The 21,608-nt window shown below is 38.7% G+C and overlaps 1 protein-coding gene across 7 annotated transcripts in view; it reads left to right on the top strand.

Moving 5' to 3' along the window:
• Window positions 1–21,608, top strand: part of MTIF2 (mitochondrial translational initiation factor 2) — a 31,145-nt gene that overhangs the window by 2,061 nt on the left and 7,476 nt on the right. For all 7 annotated transcript variants that reach the window (XM_023512112.1, XM_023512115.1, XM_003787927.2 and 4 more), the window contains 10 exons: window positions 3,034–3,259; window positions 3,735–3,846; window positions 6,766–6,937; window positions 7,395–7,555; window positions 8,466–8,642; window positions 11,911–12,050; window positions 15,205–15,329; window positions 16,822–17,026; window positions 17,952–18,204; window positions 18,512–18,652. In XM_023512112.1, the coding sequence (XP_023367880.1) occupies window positions 3,034–3,259; window positions 3,735–3,846; window positions 6,766–6,937; window positions 7,395–7,555; window positions 8,466–8,642; window positions 11,911–12,050; window positions 15,205–15,329; window positions 16,822–17,026; window positions 17,952–18,204; window positions 18,512–18,652 (1,712 nt within the window). The remainder of the gene's footprint in view (window positions 1–3,033; window positions 3,260–3,734; window positions 3,847–6,765; window positions 6,938–7,394; window positions 7,556–8,465; window positions 8,643–11,910; window positions 12,051–15,204; window positions 15,330–16,821; window positions 17,027–17,951; window positions 18,205–18,511; window positions 18,653–21,608) is intronic.

Genomic DNA, 21,608 nt, shown 5'->3' with positions numbered 1-21,608 from the left:
AGGCTGGTCTGAAACTCCTCCTGAGCTCAGGTAGCCCACCTGCCTCCACTTCCCAAAGTGCTAGGATTACAACCCTGAGCTGCTGCACCCAGCCTTCTTTTGATCTTTAATTGAATAAATCTTTTATGGCAAAATGTTTGATATGTTAAACATACACACCTTGGAAAAATGTTCAAAAAAAAACCTAGGAATTATCCAATAATAAACAAGATAGAGACTTGTAAATATTTTCAACTTATAAGCAGTGAATTATCCAAGTATATAAGCTATCACTAAACAGCAGGTGGTATGGTTTTAAAATAGCTAATGATAAAGTATCATCCCACTTTTTCCTCATAGCCTTATAGTACAAACGACAGATATTCAAACATTTTCCATTTCTTTTTATTGAGATCAGGAAAATGAGACCTACAGGAAACAAGTGGTTAATCAAGATAACACTTGCTGGCATATGTCAGAGAGGGTGTCCCATCAGGGTTCTTTTGTTGCTGAGTTGAGTACTATTTTCATTGTACTGTGGCTGTTTCAGTTACTGTTTCTTTTCTTTTAAAAAATATTCAGCATACTGTATCAGGTCTGTAAAATACATTTTGGGAGGATTGGTGGAAATATAATTTATTTTTTAGACAGAGTCTCACTTTGTCACCCTTGGTAGAGTGCTGTGGTGTCACAGCTCACAGCAACCTCAAACTCTTGGGCTTTAAGTGATTCTGTTGCCTTAGCCTCCCAAATAGCTAGGACTACAGGCTCCTGCCATAATGCCCTGCTACTTTTTGGTTGTGATTGTTATTGTTGTTTGGCGCCTGGGCTGGATTCAAACCTGCCAGCAGTGGTGTATATGACTGGTGCCATAGCTGCTGAGCTATAGGCGCCGAGCCTGAAATATAATATTTGATTTCTAATTTAATGTCCGGCTATCTAGCAAAACTTAACTTGTCCAGAGCCTCAATTCTTTGGTCACATCAAATAATGTCATTTGAGAATACTTTTAAGGAATATTTAGCAGAAAATGTAAATACATGTATATTTATATATAAATAGTATGTGATATATATATAAATTATTTATCTGTATAAAATTAAGGATATTGTACAAATACCATATTATGAGAGAAATAGTTAAAAATGTTTTAGGCCTTTGTAAAAGTTTAGGATTTTGTTCAAGGAAGCTTTATGTGATTAGGGTAAACATATTGAAATAGTCCATGAATTTTATTCTTTTTTGTAATGTTAAAGAATCCCTATGGTATCCATGCAGGTTGGTTCCAGGACCCTTCACCTTACCAAAACAACAGATGGTCAAGTGTTCTCTATCAAATGGGGTAGTATTTGCACGTAACCTACATATACCCTGTATACTTAAAATCATTTCTAGCTTATTTGTAATACCTAATACAGTATATTTAGATATAAAAATATACTAATTATACATAACAATACATTATTACGATGTATTATTTAATGACAAGAAAAAAAGTCTACATGTTCAGTATAGATGCAACCACCCAGTTTTTGTTTTTTAAAATTTTCTATCCACACTTGTTTGAATCCATAGATGAGGAACACACAGATAAGGAGGGCCAACTGTAATATTTAGTTATATAAAACAGTACTCATATTCTTTAGTGGAAAAATTTAGAGAACAAAATACAATGTGGCTTTATTTTTCTCAGTAAAATAGAGATAAGCACAAAGAAAAGGGTTGAAAAGATACATATTAACTTGTCAACTAAAGTTATTTCCAGACTGAGTGCTCATAGCACAATGGTTACGGCACCAGCCACATACACCAAGGCTGGTGGGTTCTAACCTGGCCCAGGCCAGCTGAACAACGTGACAACTGCAATAAAAAATAGTTAGGTGTTGTAGAGGATGCCTATAGTTCTAGCTACTTGGGAGGCTGAGGCAAGACAATCGCTTAAGCCCAACAGTTTGAGATTGCTATGAGCTGTAACTCCATGGTACTCTACTGAGGGTAACATAGTGAGACTCTGTCTCAAAAAAAAAAAAGTTAATTCCAAGTAGTGAGTAAAAGAAAGTTTACATTGAAGAATCTAAAAGGCCATATTCTTATTGTGGTGGGTGCCCCAGCTACTCAGGAAGCTGAGGCATGAGGATCACTTGAACCCAAGAATTTGAGGTTGCCGTGAGCTATGATGATGCCATGGCACTCAACCCCAGTGAGACTCTGTTTCCTCAAAAACAAAAAATTCACTAGCTGTGATTTGATTAGTTGATGTTTCAAGAGTGAAAAAAGAGCATTTTATAATGTTTGTTATTATATTTCATTTCTACTGTAGTAACATTAACAATAATAATACCTATTATGTATGACTGATTTTCAACTGGTGTGCCATAAAAATTTTTAAAGATTATGAATTAAATTATTTTTGAAAGAAGTTCAAAGCACAGGAAGTATATATATATTTTTAATTCTTTTTGTTGATCAACATAATTTAAGTATGCACAGAAGTTTAACTACAGGTTCAGGGGTGCCCTGAGATAAAAAAGATTGAAAAACACTTACCTAGAGTATTTGGTATAGAACTCCATCTCTCTGACTATACTGTGAGCTCTTTCAGGATAGGGACAGGTTTTTCTTTTTTTTTTTTTTTTTTGAGACGGAGCCTCAAGCTATCCCCCTGGGTAGAGTGCCATGGCATCACACTCACAGCAACCTCCAACTCCTGGGCTCAAGCGAGTCTCCTGCCTCAGCCTCCCAAGTAGCTGGGACTACAGACGCCTGCCACAACGCCTGGCCATTTTTTGGTTACAGCCATCATTGTTGTTTGGCAGGCCCGGGCTGGGGATTCGAACCCGCCACCTTAGGTGTATGTGGCTGGCGCCTTAGCTGCTTGAGCCACAGGCGCCGAGCTTAGGGACAGGTTTTTCACTGTTGTTTTTTTTGTTTTGTTTTTTTTTTAGGTTTTTCATTGTAATTCTAGTTCCTAGCACAGTGCTTTGTATGTGGTAAAAATCAACATGCTAAGTTGATTTGCATATTAACTGAAATATTTTAAAACCTTGTTTCTAGGAGAAACATGAACCAGAAGCTACTGAAGTTGGAGAACTTGCTACGATTTCACACTTTTGGTAGGGAGCTATATAGCCTGGGTCAGAGAAGAACCTTAGCACTGTGGAGGCATGGATTTTCGCCTGCTTGCCCAATGTGGACAGCTCAGCTGCACGCTCGACCCTTGCAGTTAGACATGCTCATCGGGGCTACTTTATTTCAATATAGGCTTTTAGGAACAAAGAAGGTAAAGATTTCTATCAGTTACTGTATTATTTGGTGTGAGATGAAAGTACCAGGAACCATGAATAGAAATCCATTTATGATTTATAGAATATTTACTATTACTGGGTGGCGCCTGTGCCTCAAGGAGTAGGGTGCCGGGCCCCACATGCCGGAGGTGGCGAGTTCAAACCCGGCCCTGGCCAAAAACTGCAAAAAAAAAGAATATTTACTATTACTTAATGCTACACTCCAGGCAATAGATGTTTGCAAGGAAGGGAAGTTATGGTTAGTTGTGTGGTAATGCTGATGGATTTGAGTATTTGGAAATCAATGAATAACAGTGAATTAGGGATGCAGGATTTCTTATTTTAGTCTAAGGTTTGACTATTTATGGGAGTGTTTATAGCTGTGATTATGGTAGGTATTCTGGAATAAATCTAAACTGTCACTTAACTTTTTTTCTTCTTTCTTGTTTATATGTTTTGACTTTTTAATAGGAAGAAAGACCACGGAAATCTCAGTTATCTTCAACAAAATCTAAAACGGAGGTGGAAGTATGGATTGGAATGACTGTTGAGGAGCTGGCCAGGGCAATGGAAAAAAACACAGGTGAGCCAGATCATTTTACAAGGAAAAATATAGGAACATGGAAGACCTAGAATTTTATCTGCAGTGAGAATGTATCTGCATTGAAGGGTAAAAACTAGACTGGCACTTTAAAAAGATAATAAGTCATTCCAGTTTTTTTACTTCTAAGTTGCAAGCTCTAGTTTCTTGACTCACCAAATGTAGTTCTCCAAGATTTCACTTTCAATAAAAGTGGGAAAGATTTTCTTATCTAGATTAACCTTTCTTTCAGAAATTTTGTATGCTGTTAGAACAAGTCCAAGGAATGTTTTTGAACTGAGGAGCTATATTTATACTCATTTACTTTCCTTTTGTTTCTTCATAGTTTTTGAACTCCTTTTTTTACTTATTTTGACGCTATCTGTAAGGTGAGCGAAGAAACGGTTGGAGTTATAACTACAACTTTTAATATGTGTAATACTGTTTTTATATACATATAGTGATTATAGGAACATATAATTGTCATTTTCTTTTTTTCTTTTTTTTGAGGCAGTGTCTTGCTTTGTTGCCCTGGGTAGAGTACAGTGGTATCATCATAGCTCATAGTAACCTCAAAGTCTTGGGCTCAAGCGATCCTCCTGCCTTAGCCTCATGAGTAGCTGGGACTACAGGTCCCACTATACCAGTCAAATTTTTCTGGTTTTGGTAGAGATGGAGTCTCGTTCTTGCTCAGGCTTGTCTGGAACTCCTGACCTCAAGCCGTCCTCCCATCTCAGCCTCCTAGAGGCCACCAAATATAATGTTCTTTTAGGATAATGTTCTGCTTACCTTAGGATGCCTTTCCTTCATACCTACTCTTTTTTTTTGAGACAGAGTCTGTTGCCTTGGATAGAGTATGGCAGCAGCATCATAGCTCACAGCAACCTCAGTCTTTTGGGCGCAGGTGATCCTCTTGCCTCAGCCTCCCTAGTAGTTGGGACTCAGGTATACACCACCACATCCAACTAGTTTTTCTTTCTTTCTTTCTTTTTTTTCTGTTTGTTTGTTTTTTAGTAGAGACAGGGTCTTAATCTTTCTCAGGCTGGTCTCAAACTCCTGATCTCAAGCAGTCCAACTACCTTGGCCTCCCAGAGTGCTAGGATTACAGGCATGAGCCACCACACTCAGCCCCATACTTACTCTTTAAATATATTTTTAGGCTGGGTGTGGTGGCTCATGCTTGTAATCCCAGCACTTTGGGAGGCTGAGGTGGGAGAATCACTTGAGGCCAGGAGTTTGAGACCAGCCTGGACAACAAGCAAGACTTTTATCTCTATAAAATCATTAAAAAATTAGCTTATTGTGGTGGTGCACACTGTAGTCACAATACTCAGGAAGCTGAAGCAGGAGGATTGCTTGAGCCTAGGAGTTAGAAGTTTCAGTGAGCTATGGTTGCTCCACTTGCACTCCAGCCTGAGCAACAGAGCAATGATAATAATAATAATTAAAAGTAGAAATAAAAGAAACATAAAACTACTTATTTCATTGTCATTACAGATACATTTATTTATCATCCACAGGGAAATATGACTGAGATTAAAACAAAGCACCTTAAATGAAATGAAAAAGAATAAGTAAATATTTTTTCTGTATTTTAAGACTTTTTGGACATCTTAAATAGATATGTAAGCAAGTAAATAAATTGTGCATAGGTATATTCTTAGATACATCCTGTTTGTGTGTATGTTTGTTGATCTTTGTTATTCATGGATTCTGTATTTACAAATTCACCTACTCACTAAACTATATTTATAGCTCCAAAATTAATACCCAAGGTGCTTTTGCAGTTACTATTAGACATGTGCAGAGCAGTGAAAAATTGGAATTGCCAGTGCATGTTCCTGCTGGGGTTGAACAAGGGGACACTATAGACATATTCTAAACAAGTGTCCTTTTTGTGATCTGTTTAGTGCTATGCTTTTCACGTTTTCATGCATTTTGTTGGTGATTCTCTTATTTACAGTGGCCCCGACATGTAGTGCTGAAGTGCTGCCCAGTGCTCCTAAGCACAGGAGGGCTGTGATGCACCTTACAGGGAAAATGTGTGTCAGGGATCAGCTCCCTCACGCTGAGTTACAGTGTTACTGGCCATGAGTCCAACATTAGTGAGTCAGTGATATCATAAACAGAAACAGATGAAACAAGATTAGATATTGATCACTTTTAAAAATTTATTTTCTGAGACAGAGTCTCATTCAGTTGCCCTAGGCTTGTGTGCTGTGGCGTCATAGCTCACAGCAACCTCAAACTGTTGGGCTCAAGAGATCCTCTCTCCTCAGCTTCCCCAGTAGCAGGGACTGCAGGTGCCCACCACAGCACCCAGCTGTATTTTTAGAGACGGGGTCTTGCTCTTGCTCAGACTGGTCTCGAACTCCTGATCTCAAGCAATCTACCTGCCTTGGCCTCCCAGAGTGCTGGTATTATAGGCATGAGCTACCTCACCCAGCAAGATATTGCTCACTTGATAAAATGTGGCTAGAGGCTTGTAGGACCTCAGCCTTCTACTTCTCAGGCACCATACCTATTACAAATAACGAGAATCAGCTGTATATACACACGCACATTTGTATATGCATGACACATATGGCTACAAGTTTTCAAAGGAATAGATTATCATGACCTACTCAATACTAAATTTGTGCAATATGCAATTTGATGTTTTATTAATGATTCAAATGGTTTAGGGATGGTAAATAAATATTTAAAATATATGAGTATGCAGAAATGTCAGTTAATATAAATGCATATTTTAGAGAATTAAATTTTTTTTTAGCATCTTCATGATTTATTAACATTAGAGAAACAGTTTACATAGTTATTCTTTTTGTTGCGTGTGCTGTTTATGTAGACATTTGTTAATAAAGGTCACTTTCTTGAGCATTTAATTCATGATCCTAAAAGGTTTTATTTTCTTCCAACCAGATTATATATATGAAGCTTTATTGAACACTGCTATTGATGTAGATTCACTAGAAGCAGACTCACGTTTAGATGAAGTCTGGATCAAAGAAGTGCTAAAGAAGGCAGGGAGGAAGTTAAAATGGAGCAAATTAAAACAAGACAAAGTCAGAGAAAATAAAGATGCTGTAAGAAGGTAAAAGTTAACCATATATATTGGGGGAGGGAAAGCACATTCTGTGTATGCTTTTTAATGGAAAGATGGCCTTAAACTTTCTTTCATAATTAAAATGATGTGTGAGTATAGAGTAAACTTTTCACTGAAGTGCTTCAAACATCATATTCAGGTTCTTATAAAACTCTTAAGGATAACTCTTCTTAGTTTGCTAGACACATTGGTCTGAATTTAAAAATTTGTAAATGTGATACAGTTCTGCTCGTTTATGAAGATGCCAATTGTAGGTAGACAGTCATTAAATATTCTGTCATAAGTCATTGTATATATAGGAGGGGAATATAGTTAAGTTTAATCAAAGCTGAATATTGGGTTTTTATCATTAATGGTAGCACACACAGATAACTGTGAACCAGTTCATAGGTTATAAAATGTTTCTGATATTTAAGAAATAAAACTCCTTTGCTGTTAATTGTAGGCCCCAGGCAGATCCAGCTTTATTAGCCCCAAGGTCCCCAGTTGTTACTATAATGGGCCATGTTGATCATGGGAAAACGACGTTACTTGACAAACTTCGAAAAACTCAAGTGGCAGCAATGGAAGCTGGAGGCATCACTCAGCACATTGGTGCCTTTCTTGGTATGAACACAAATTACCTTACAATGTGCTTGGGAACCTCACTTATATTTTCTTAAACCAAATGTCATAATGCTTATTATACAAATTGAAAGTAAAAGGAAAGCTAAAGCTTAACAGCCATTGGTTTGATGAAATGTAGAATAAATTATTAATAATGAAGGTTATTTTGTACTTTCTGTAAGAAGAAAATGATGGTACCTTTTAATACTAGCTCATTCTTTGATTTAATGAACCTAAAACTTTTCACTGATTAATTACATTTGTATAGCCTCCAAGCTAGGTTGTGATAATGTTGCTAATAACAATTACATGACAGTATCATTTACTGAGCGCTTAGCATGTGCCCAGCCCTGTGCTGAGCACCTTCCCTGCTTTATCATTTTTATGTTCCCAGCAACCTCATGAGGTAGATATTAATATTCCTATTTACAGATAACGAAGTGAGACGTCTTTGGGTTAAGTAACTTGCCCAAGTACATAACTATCAAGAGGCTAAGGCACGATTTAAACTCAGGGTTGTTGGATTCAAATGCTGAGCTACTAATTCTATACTCAGTTGCCTTTCTGTGACTCGAGGCAGTTGTGCAGTGTGTTTTGCTGCCTATATGCCTGTTGGTCTCCTCTCTCCAGAATAGATACACATAGGTGCATTTGTGAAAGCAGTTATATTCTAGAAATGTGAAGAGTTTTAGTTTGAAATTATTACGTGAAAAAAATCTTAGAGGTCTACCTGGTATTTTATTGCTTTTCATTGTGAAATGATGATCTGGGTTGTTCTGATTGAGACTAATGGAAGGAGTAAAATGATTTTAAAGAATTATTGCTTATGTTTGATAATGTCACATATGTTCCTTTGGGTTAAGGAAATGCATATTTGAGTCCTTGGTGTTCTTGGATTTTGTTTCCACAGTCTCTCTGCCTTCTGGGGAAAAGATAACTTTTCTTGATACTCCAGGCCACGCTGCCTTCTCAGCAATGAGGGCCAGAGGTGCTCAGGTCACTGACATTGTCATACTGGTTGTAGCTGCAGATGATGGCGTGATGAAACAAACTGTAGAATCTATTCAGCATGCAAAAGATGCTCAAGGTACTGTGGCTTGGAAAGAAGGAAGTTGCTTTTTCCTTTTTTAAGTATCTGTCATGGAAAGTCGAAGTTCCGAGGCCATTTATATGTAACTCTCTTGATCGTCACGGCAATTCCAGGATTATTAATACCTGTTTTACAGATAAACCTCAAAGATAGTATAATTGTTTTCTTATAGACTTACAGCTGATAGGAAGAGTGTAGTTGGATTCAATTTGGAACTGAGACCACCAGTACCGTCCTTCTTCTACTATGACTTCTATGATAAAAACTTTTTATCATGGAAAATGTAAACAGATACAGAAGTATGAATAGAATAATGACCTCCTATGTACCTATCACCTAAATTCATGAGGACTTGCTTAGTGGTGATAATCTGTTATTCCTTGTTCATTTATTATCTGGAATTTTCTTTCTTTCTTTTTTTTTTTGAGACAGAGCCTCAAGCTGTCACCCTGGGTAGAGTGCTGTGACATCACAGCTCACAGCAACCTCCAACTCCTGGGTTCAAGCTATTCTCCTGCCTCTGCCTCCCAAGTAACTGGGACTACAGGCGCCCACCACAATGCCTGGCTATTTTTTTTGGTTGCAGCCATCATTGTTGTTTGGCGGGCCCAGGCTGGATTCGAACCCACCAGCTCAGGTGTATGTGGCTGGCGCCTTAGCCGCTTGAGCCACAGGTGCCAAGCCTATTATCTGGAATTTTCTAAAAGAAACTTTCTCTTCAGCTTTTTAAAATAAGTTCTTAAAAAATTAATAAAATAAGTGTTTATTTTATCAAAAGTATAAAATTAAAACTTTGGAAAATAACTTGATTTTCTTCATTTAAATATTATAATAATAAAAACCACACGTACGCATATTTTGTATATTCATTCTTATTCTACAGTCCTACATCTACCCCCACAAAGGAAGTGTTCCTGATAGAGTATGTCATATTCCCCATAGGTTTGTTAGTAAGAAGGAGAAAAGTTGAAAATTACTAAACTAGTTCAATTTGTTCATCTTAAAACATGGAAACTAAGACCAAGATTGGCCAGAACTCTCCCCAATGACAGAAGCTTCTGCAGCTAATTTGCAACATGTCTGCATATGTAATCTGGATCTTCTAGGTTCCTTTTTTAATTCCTCAAAACTGCCTTTATAAGGCCAGGCGAGGTGGCTCGTGCCTACAATCTTAGCGCTTTGGGAGGCCAAGGTGGGTAGATTGCCTGAGCTCGGGAGTTTGAGGTTGCTGTGAGCTATGATGCCACAGCATTCTACCAAGGACATCAAAGTGAAACTCTGTGTCAAAAAAACAAAACAAAACTGCTTTTATGTGATATATTGTGTTTTTAGTGATTCTAGGTAGTACATGGCAGGCAAGGAATGCTTCTAAGCAGTACATGGCAAAAAGAAGAGGGATGAGAGAATAAATCCATTATATCTGGCTTTGCACATATAGCTCACAGCAACCTTAAAGTGTTGGGCCAAGAGATCCTCTTGCCTCAGCCTCCTCAGTAGCTGGTACTACAGGCGCCCGCCACAACGCCTGGCTACTTTTTAGAGATGATATCTTGCTCTTGCTCAGACTGGTCTTGAACTCCTGAACTCAAGTGATTCGCCTGGCTTGGTGTCCCAGAATGCTGAGATTACAGGCATGAGCCACTGTGCCCAGCCAACCAGAGAATTATTTCTTAGAATTTTGTGTGATTTCTCTAAAAAGAGGGTAGGTCTAGAAATGACACGTAAATGATTTAGTCATTTCATTAAGTAAACATTTATAGAGGCTGGATACAGTGGCTCATGCCTATAACCCCAGCTCTTTGGTACGCTGAGGTAGGAGATCACTTGAGGCCTGAAGTTTGAGACTAGCCTAAGCAACATAGCAAGAGCCTATCTCTATAAAAAAATTTTAAAAATTATCAAGTGTAGTACTGTGCACCTACAGTCCCAGTTGCTTAGGAATCTGAGGCAGAAGGATCTCTTGAGCCCAGGAATTAGAAGTTACGATGACCCTTTCCTAAAAACAAAAAAATCAATTAAAAAAAAGTTGTTGTTGTTTTTAAACCTTGTAATTATAACCAGATTCTGAATTAAGAAAAGGCATCTGAGATGATCAAAAGAGTAACATTTTGAGGCGGTGCCTGTGGCTCAGTGGGCAAGGCGCCAGCCCCATATTCTGAGGGTGGCGAGTTCGAACCTGGTCCCAGCCAAACTGCAGCAAAAAAATAGCCGGGCATTGTGGCAAGTGCCTGTAGTCCCAGCTGCTTGGGAGGCTGAGGCAAGGAAATCACTTAAGCCCAGGAGTTGGAGGTTGCTGTGAGCTGTGTGATGCCACGGCACTCTACCGTGGGTGATAAAGTGAAACTCTGTCTCCACAAAAAAAGAAAAAAAGTAACATTTTGGAGTGAAAAATGTGTTTCCTTAAAACTAAAAGCAAGATCCGTCAGTAATTTACTTTGGAGGTAATCCCCAGAAAAAATACTTTGGAAGATTCTAATTCATTACTACTACAGCATTTGCCTCTTCTTTCCAGGCTTTATTAAGTTGATTTGTAAAAAATCAACATTTCATCCTGGCTTGAAACTAAGTATTGGCCGGACACAGTGGCTCACACCTATAATCCTAGCACTCTGAGAGGCCAAGGTGGGTGGATTGCCTGAGCTCACAGGTTCAAGACCAGCCTGAGCCAGAGCAAGACCTCGCCTCTAAAAATAGCCAGGTGTTGTGGTGGCTGCCTTTCATCCCAGCTACCCCGGACGCTGAGTTAAGAGGATTGCTTAAGGGTGGCGCCTGTGGCTCACTGGGTAGGGCACCAGCCCCATATACTGAGGGTGGCAGGTTCGAACCCGGCCCTGGCCAACTGCCACAACAAAAAAGCCTAGCGTTCTGGTGGGCTCCTGTAGTCCCAGCTAATTGGGAGGCTGAGGCAAGAGAATCACCTAAGCCTAGGAGTTGGAGGTTGCTGTGAGCTGTGATCGCACAGCACTCTACCCAGGGTGATAAAGTGAGACTCTATCTCCAAAAAAAAAAAAAAGAGGATTGCTTGATCCCAGGAGCCCAGGAGTTTGAAGTTGCCATGGCACTGTACAGAGGGCGACAAAATGAGACTCTATTTCAAAAAAAAGAAAAGAAAAGAAACTAAGTACTACTGTCGCAAATTGTCGTTTAGATAAATACATCCACTCAGTAAAGAGAAAGCCGGAGAGGTTGGTGTACTTATTCTGCTGTGACTATCTGGAATTTAAAGTGTCATCATTTGCACTCTCCTTAACTCGGTCTCTTTCAGTTCCTATTGTGCTTGCTATAAACAAATGTGACAAAGCTGAGGCTGATCCTGAAAAAGTGAAAAAAGAGTTGCTGGCTCATGACGTGGTGTGTGAAGATTACGGAGGTGATGTTCAAGCAGTGCCCATCTCTGCACTTACGGTAAGTGCGGGCTCCTCAGGGACGAGCGTGCTGTGTTGGGAACGCTGTACGTTATGCACGCAGCTCATTAAGAATACTTTGACAGACAGAATTTGTGTTGTTTTAAAAAAACTTTGTGGGGCTCGGCGCCTGTGGCTCAAGTGGCTAAGGCGCCAGCCACATACACTTAAATGGCCAGGCGTTGTGGTGGGCGCCTGTAGTCCCAGCTACTTGGGAGGCAGAGGCAGGAGACTCGCTTGAGCCCAGGAGTTGGAGGTTGCTCTGAGCTGTGAAGCCATGGTACTCTACCCAGGGGCACAGCTTGAGGCTCCGTCTCAAAAAAAAAAAAAGAAAAAAAAAAAACTTTGTGGGTAGTAGGCAAAGATGTTATCATCTTGGTTTGGCTCAGGGACCAGGTCACAGTTACATGTACCTGATCAGCAAAAATAATGCTTGTATTATAAAATACTTAGAATGAGGAGAATTAATGGTGAATGATGTGGGGACAGGGTGATAGTAAAGAAATGAAGTTCAGCTGGTAATGAAAAGTGCTTGTATTCCATGCCTCTTATAAGTGGAAAACAATGGAATAGGCTTTGGGTTATTTAGGAGAGATTTTTACAGAAATTTCATTGAGACAGAGATTAAATATTTGATTTGATTTTGTTACTGGTTGACTGAATGTTTCTATGAGGGAAATTGCTATAAGTTTTAAACATCCTAAGTGTTATTTATGGCTCGGTACCCATAGCTCAGTGAGTAGGACGCTGGCCACATACACCAGGGCTGGTGGGTTTGAACCCAGCCCAGGCCTGCTAAAACAACAATGACAACTGCAACCAAAAAATAGGCAGGCGTTGTGACAGCCACTTGTAAGTCCCAACTACTTGGGAGGCAGAGGCGAGAGAAACACTTATGCCCAAGAGTTGGAGGTTGCTGTGAGCTGTGATGCCATGGCACTCTACCAAGGGCAACAAAGTGAGACTCTGTCTCAAAAATAAATAAATAAATAAATGTTATTTATGATGAATTCCATTTTCTTTAGAATTGCCAATTATTCTTTCTTAGATTAAAAAAAAACACCTAGGAGGCTCAGTACTTGACTCATATCAGCAATTTCCAATTATCTTATCCTACAAAGGTTGCTGTTAAGTAATAATTTCCCTTTTTGTCCATCCTTGCCGTATTTCACAGTTTATTTATGGTGCAGACTTTTCATCCCTGATTATTCACTGAAGGAATGATGCTGTACTTAACCATCTTCCTGCAATTATCATATTTCATCTTTTCCTGAATTTATTTTTTTCTATTTTTATTTTATTTATTTATTTTTTATTAAATCATAGCTGTGTACATTAATGCAATCATGGGGTAGAAGGTGCTGGTTTTATATACAATTTGAAAAGTTTTCATCAAACTGGTTAACATAGCCTATACTTTTCCTGAATTTGTTATCACAAAGAAGCTTGGAAATTATGCCTCCATTCACGTAAAACAAAGCCTCCTTTCATGTGAAATTCATAAAATGCTACCTCCCTTTGTTAATCTTTTCGCAATAGCTGAATTGTTATTGTACTCTGAAAGCCAGACAGCAAACTTACTACAATAAGACTAAAATATTTGAAGACTTGACCAAACCTTTTCTGCCCAGATATATCACATGAGTAGACAGATGTAAAGCTGCTCATTCATGTTTGGACGTGTGGCAGAGATGATTCCTAGGGAAGGGAGGGAGTTGGAAGATAGTGGCAAGGTGACAAGATGAGGCCTACTTTTCCAAGAAACAGAGGATTATTTCTTGTAAAGAAACAAACCCAGCTCTACCCTTTGGTGTAGTATTTTATGGACTGGAATAAATACTAGTAATAAGAAGGTGGGTGAACAGAGTATTTTGTCAGTTTTTTTTTACAGTTGCCTATTGTTTTATACTCTGTTAACAATTGTGAGAAATCCCTTAGCTGACATGGACAGTGGAGAAATCCCTTCCCCGTCAGTTCTGCTTCTATCCCTGGCTAACCACGTTTGTGGTCTTGTAGCCAAGAGCATCCCAAACATAGATCATGAAAGCGAAAAGAAGCTCCTTCAATGTATGGTTGAAGAAAGGAGATTGAGGGAGGTGAAGTGATTTTCAAGGCTGCATAGCTGGCTTAGAGGTCTAGTCAGTGCTTTTTCTCATTTAATAAGGGAAACTAACGCTTGAGTTACTTACTTTACAGGATTCTTGAGTAGATCAAAGGAATATTAGATATAGAAGCTTGTTCAGTTGGATAGAACTTCAAATGTTAAGTGGCATCATTAAGAAAGTTTGTGAGAGCTATATTAATTTTTTTTAAAAAAAGCAGATAGCAAGAATATAAAGAGATTTAATCTCTGGCCAACTGAGAGTTGCAAATTTGCGAGCGTGGCTTTCTGAGGATATACCTTCTACAGTATTATCTATAGTCTCCTCCTGGTTCACTTGTTTTAGTTCTTTTTTTTTTTTTTTTTTTAGATGGAGCCTCAAGCTATCCCCCTGGGTAGAGTGCCATGGCATCACAGCTCACAGCAACCTCCAACTCCTGGGCTCAAGCGAGTCTCCTGCCTCTGCCTCCCAAGTAGCTGGGACCACAGGCGCCCGCCACAACACCTGGCCATTTTTTGGTTGCAGCCATCATTGTTGTTTGGCGGGCCCGGGCTGGGGATTTGAACCCGCCACCTTAGGTGTATGTGGCTGGCGCCTTAGCCGCTTGAGCCACAGGCGCCGAGCCCACTTGTTTTAGTTCTAATGAGCTCCATGCAATAAAAGCACTGGAATTCTGGGGGTGGGGGAGGAAGTTAGTGCAAGGAAGAAAATGCGATTGTAGAGATAGATGGAGGAGAAGGTAAATGTAGGGAGCGTTTGTTTATGACAGGGTATTAACAAGCACCACCAGTGGCCTTCCTTTAAAAAAAAAATAACCACTTATTCCTTGAAAGGTCTGTCCCTGGGTCAAGTTTTCTTGGTCTACCTTCCTCCCTCCCTTCCGTCTTTTTTTATCCCCTTCCTCCCTCCCTTTGTTAAATTGGGCAATTCATGCTTTTAATGCTTAAAGAAAAAAGTATAACTGTCAAAGATTATTTGACTTTCTGACTCTGGTATTTACACTTACAGATAATATTTATTAATGCGTGTTAACAACCTTTGTTATTATTAAAGGGTGAGAATCTGATGGCTTTGGCAGAAGCAACAATTGCTCTCGCAGAGATACTAGAATTGAAAGCCGATCCCACCGGTCCAGTGGAAGGAACAGTAATAGAGTCTTTCACAGACAAAGGAAAAGGGTAGGACTATTAAAATGCTTGCTTTTTAGTAATTTTGTGTTATGGTTTTTGTGACCTGATTGTCCAATAACATTTTTATTACATGTTACTGTTAGTTCATGAACAATATTTTCAAAGCATTTTGTTTTTGAAAAACATTTTATTGTACTACCACAGAGAACACAAATATTTACTCATTTATTATCAGCAGACCATAGCAACTATCTGTACACAGTAGTCATGTTTAGATGACCTAAGTAGTTCATTCAATTTGTTTGATTTTCTTTCCCCTGCTGACTTGACTGAATTGGTAAAGCCTCATAGATAAACATATATTGGAAGGTAATACCAATAGTTAACATTTTAGGGTTTATAAATTTTTATGACCCCACCCATTACTATGATAGTTAGGAAGGTCTTTGAGATGGGGTTTTCTTCTTGAATTTTCCTATCAGCACAAGAGATTTTCTGACTGCTTTATAACCTGTACCAACTGTGAGCAGTTTCTTAGTTGACATAGAGAAGGGGATAGAAAGTAGATTAGGACTCTCAGAATGTTTTGCTCCCTGCTCCTTCTCTGAGCATAACTTTACAAGAAATTTTTTTTTTTTGCTTTTTTTTTTTCTTATGGTGAGAAACATGTAACATTAAATTGACCATGTTAAGCTGGGCACAGTGACCTGAGCCTGTAATCCCAGCTACTTAGGAGGCTGAAACAGGAGGTGGCTTGAGCCCAGGAGTTTGAAACCAGCCTAGACATCGTAGTGAGACCAGTCTATTAAAAAAAATGAAAATTATGTGTTAACCACATTTAAGTGTGTGGTGTAGCAGTGTTAAATATATTCATATTGGTATGTAACAGATCTCTGGAACTTTTTCATCTTTTAAGACTGAAACTCTCATTAAACACTGATTCCCCATCACCTTCCCTTGCCCTTTCTGTTTTTATGATTTTGACTACTTTAGATACTTTATATGAGTGAATTCATACAATATCTGCCCATTCGTGACTGGCTTATTTCACTTAGCATAACGTCCTAGAGGTTTATCCATGTTGTTGCATGTGATAGGATTTCCTTCCTTTTTAAGGCTACATAATATTTCTTTGTTTGTTTATACTACATCTTCTTTGAATGAAATGTCCATTCATCTTATTGGGGATATATGGGTTGTTTCTACCTCTTGGTTATTGAAGAAATTTTCAATTTTTTTTTTCTAGAGATGAGGTCTTGCTATGTTGTCCAGGCTGGTCTTGAACTTCTGGGCTCAAGTAAAACTCCCATCTTAGCCTTCCTAATAGGTGGGACTACAGAGATGCACCACCTTGCCAGCTTTGATATGTTTTTATAATATGTTTGGGAAGTAGAGAAATGGTAGAATTAACCCTGTGTGTGTATGTATGTATATGTTTATATATATTTAAACTTCATAAAGATATCTTAGCTCCAATTAAGCAGGAACAATTATATCCTGATTATTGCCTTAAAAATACATACTTTTATTTTCATTCTAGTCCTGTTACTACAGCTATAATTCAAAGAGGAACTTTGAGAAAAGGCTCAGTTCTGGTTGCTGGAAAGTGTTGGGCAAAAGTACGTTTAATATTTGATGAAAATGGAAAAATAATCAATGAGGCCTATCCCAGCATGCCAGTGGGAATTATAGGCTGGAGAGACCTTCCTTCTGCAGGAGATGAAATTCTTGAAGTAGAATCTGAGGTACATCAAGATTAATTCCTATATATTAGATATGATATAATGATTTTAAATATCAGGCTGGGTGTAGTGGCTCACCCCTGTAATCCTAGCACTCTGGGAGGCTGAGGCAGGAGGATCCCTTGAACCAGGAGTTTGAAACTAATTTGAGCAAGAGTGAGATCCCACCTCTACTAAAATTAGAAAATATTAGCTGGGAATGGTGGCACATGACTGTAATCCCAGCTACTTGGGAGGCTGAGGCAGGAGGATTGCTTGAGCCCAGGAGTTTGAGGTTGCTACGAGCTAGGCTGACTCCATGGCACTCTAACCTGGGCAACAGAGTGAGATTCTATCTCAAAAAAAAGAAAAAAATTTAAATATCAGTCTGCTGTGATATTATCCACAGAAGTGTACTAATGTTAACAAATAGTTCTAAGTAAGGGGCAGTGAAGTGGCCAGTTATGCTATTTTAGAATTGGACTATAGAATTATTTCTTTTTAATTTGAGATTTTTTTTTTTTTTTTTGAGACTGTCTCACTTTGTTGCCCCGGGTAGAGTGCCACAGTGTCCTGGCTCACAGCAACCTCAGATTCTTGCCTCAGCCTCCCAAGTAGCTGGGACTATAGGCGCCCAGGTATTTTTAGCCATAGCCCAGCTATTTTTCAAACCTGTGAGCTCAGGCATTTCACCTGCCTCGGCCTCCCAGAGTGCTGGGATTACAGGCATGAGCCACTGTGCCTGGCCTAATTTGAGATTTTCTAATCAAATAATTTCAATCATACACAAAGCTCCCAGTTAGAAATTCTACACATTTCTTGAAACTTATAAAATTTGTAGTTTCATACATGAATTAAGCTCATTTCATAATGGGGGAAATACAGAGCCTTTACTCAACAGTTATTGGTGTTTATTTCATTAAATAATGCCAGTTTTCTCCCTGTAAAGGCCAGGGCACGTGAAGTTATTGACTGGAGGATATATGAACAAGAACAGGAGAAAAATAAAGAGGATCTGAAAACAATAGAAGAAAAGCGAAAGGAACACCAAGAAGCACATCGGAAAGCCCGTGAGAAGTATGGCACTTTGCACTGGAAGGAGAGATCATTTATAAAGTATCTAGAAAGAAAAGAACAAAAACTCTTAAAGCCAAAAGAGAAACTAGAAAGAGATTCAAATATACTTCCTGTAATAATTAAAGGTGCCTTTTTAAAAGATTTTACTTTGTAACTCATTCTTCAAATATATATATTTCCTTATTCTCATAATTGGTTTGGGCCTTTAATTGGTTTAAATGAAAATTACTTCAGTACTTTGGACAGATTTTCTTGGTCAACGTATTTCTTGCTGATTATGCTGTAAATGTATATTTGACTCATTGTACTTTATTAAGTGGATTGAGTGGTAAATGCCATTCCTATCATAGTTTTCAGTAGATTATTGTCATTTTTGTCCCTGCTGATGCCTAATTCTAAAAACCAATAATCTTATATTTTTGCTGCATTTAGGTGATGTTGATGGCTCTGTGGAGGCCATTTTGGACATTATGGATACCTATGATGCTTCCCACGAGTGTGAACTGGATTTAGTACATTTTGGAGTGGGTGATGTTAGTGAAAATGATGTTAACCTTGCTGAAACATTTGATGGTAAGGATTCCATTTCTTATTTGTTAAGCTGTGCTCTCTAGCTCTATGGTCCCTCAGCCATGGACTGACCTGGTAGGAATTGGGCCGCACAGCTGGTGCAGATTCATCTGTATTTATAGCTCCCCATCGTGTGCCTCACTACAATTCCACTTCCTGTCAGTGCTCCCCCAACCCCAACCATGGAAGAATTGTCATTCATGAAACTGGTCCCTGCTGCCAGAAATGTTGGGGACCACTGCTCCAGATGACCCCGTGAACCATTTGCTTCCGTCTTTTGTTGCTTGCTTTGCTGGGCCTGACGTTCACCACCATCCGCATCACCCTTCCTTCTGTGTAGTCCACTCCTGGCTAGCAATGGAGACAGAATGGGATGTGCAGCACTGCGGCCTTAGCTCCACTGCTGTACTGCAGCCTTGGGAACTATTTCAAGACCTGGTGATCTTTCTTGATCTTTTTTCTTTTTTTTTTGAGACAGAGTCTCACTTTGTCGCTTTCCGCAGAGTGCCATTACGGTGTCACAGCTCACAGCAACCTCAAACTCTTGGGCTTAAGCAATTCTCTTGTCTCAACCTCCCAAGTAGCTGGGACTACAGGCGCCTGCCACAACACCCAGCTATTTTTAGAGATGGGGGTCTCGCTCTAGCTCAGACTGGTCTTGAACCTGTGAGCTCAAGCAATCCACTCACCTCTGGCTTCCCAGAGTGCTGGGATTACAGGAGTGAACCACCGCTCCCGGCCTTTGATCTTTTTCTTAAGCAACATTACTGCTCCCCCTTCCCCTCCTCCCAGTTCCCTACCCAACCCAAGGTTGGTTCTCTGTATCTTTCATTAATTTAGATTTCTGAATGCTTCTAACACTATAATCAGCCTCTTTAGTACTTTCCTTCATTTTTTACTTTTGGTTATCTATTTTACTTTATTGATAACCTTATAAATAATACCTTTTATTTATATTTATTTTTTTTTTTAATTTTTATTGTTTCAGGTTAATTTGAGGGCACAAAGAATTAGGTTACAATGTTTGCATTTGTTAGATACAGTCCCTTTTATAATTATGTCCTCCCCAAGAGGTGTCCGTACGCCCTAACATTGTGCCCATTGAGAGCACATCCATCATACCCCTCCTTCCTCTCCCCTTCTCCCCTTCATTCCCCCACCCCCCACATTAAATTTATTTGAGTAATTATATCTTTTTAGATCAAAGGTCAAAGGCTCCTATAAGTTTTAAATACGTAGAAGGCGGGGCACTATCTTTATTGGTTGGACTTACGCAAAAATGGGTCTCATGACTGCCACTTTCCTACACTTGAGAAAGGGCCAACATTATTAAATGATTAATGAATCATTTAAGAAGGAAAGAGAGTTTCTATACACATTAAAATACTGGGGTTTTTTTTCTTTTCAATTTTTCCAGGAGATAAGAGCTGAAGCATTTATGTTTAGGCAGAGTGAGTTTTCCCACTTTTGACTTCTCTCTGTGTGGATAGGTAAAGAGAGTAGCAAAAGCAAACTGAGAAGCTTTTCTTGGTCCTAACGTGTATTGGGAAAAGTTCTTTAATATCTGCTAATGACTTGTGAAAGGCAAAATAGCAAGTCAACTGGATCCTCAAAATGATTATGCACAGAGCATCTGGTAATTTGCCAATAGCTCATGTGCTGGTGGGTATTGTCAGTGCCAAAATTTTCTGGGATATTTTACATTATCTTAGACAAGTAGAACAAATCTGGAGTTGCCTCCTTAAAACTAATGTTTTGGATTATTGCCCACAATGAAAAATAAAATTTCAAAACATAGGCAACAGCTTCATAAAGGATAATGGAAAGTAATTGAAACTAATTAAGAAGAATTAATTCTGCATAATTGCCTGGGCAATAATGAATTTTATACTTTTATGTATTATTATACTACAGTGTATCTGTCAAAATGAAACTGCATCAAAAACTTCTGTTTTTGCCCCCATATTAACAACAGTGTAGATAAGATTTCAGATATAAAAGGTCCTTTTTTCATTTTGTGAACGTAAGGCAATACAAATCTTGCTGTTTACAGTGCAGTTACTATGAGGTACCAGTCACTTATGTGTTAGTTAATAGGACAATACTCATTTCTCTCCAGGATTTGTGTTTAGAGATGACCTGTGTAAAACAGGACTGTCCTTAACTTGAAATCAAATTTGGTTTATTGATAGGATTTTCCCCACATCTCCTTAATGTGTGATTGGTAAGTCGTTTCATCCGATTCCTCCTCTATCCCCATCACAGTACCTAGTTTGCATCCGGCAGCCCAACATGATCAGCTGTTTGCAGCATGTTTAAATTTTTAAGGGGATATTAAAGTTTTCTTTCAGTGGACTGTAGAATGGCATAGCAATTGCAGAAGGGTCATTTATGATTAAACATGTAAAACTATTTTCATCTTTATAATACCTGAAGTAACTAACATAGTAAACATTTTTTAAAACCATCCACTGAGAAAAGACATTTTGAAGTTTTTATGTAAATGAAAGTTGTATAACACCAAATTGTGAATTTTGTTGAAACAAACGGGGGCTTCTGAATGAGCATTTCCTAAACGTGTGAAATGTCTTGCATGTACTATCTTATGATTCGCAAACGTGCTCTACATACTTCTTTATTAAGGAAAATATTGTACATATTCTAAGTTGTCTGAATCTGAGCCCTTGGTGTCTTGACTGCATATTCCACAGTGAATTAATTTGCTGGTAATTATCACAACAGAGTTTCACGTTACTTATATGAGATTTATGCTTTCCGTTCTCTTTTTGAAGGAAAATGCTGGATATATATATTTGAGGATATTACATCAAGCGAGTACATCAAAATGCCAGTACATTCAGATGCATTAAAATGTATCATTTAGGCTCGGCGCCTGTGGCTCAAGCGGCTAAGGCGCCAGCCACATACACCTAAGGTGGCGGGTTCGAATCCCCAGCCT

This window comes from Otolemur garnettii, unplaced genomic scaffold, assembly GCF_000181295.1.
Source record: "Otolemur garnettii isolate 467f Iridium unplaced genomic scaffold, OtoGar3 scaffold00024, whole genome shotgun sequence".
NCBI classification, from domain to species: domain Eukaryota; kingdom Metazoa; phylum Chordata; class Mammalia; order Primates; family Galagidae; genus Otolemur; species Otolemur garnettii.
Note: the sequence above shows the minus strand (reverse complement) of the source record. Positions and strands in the feature narration are given on the sequence as shown.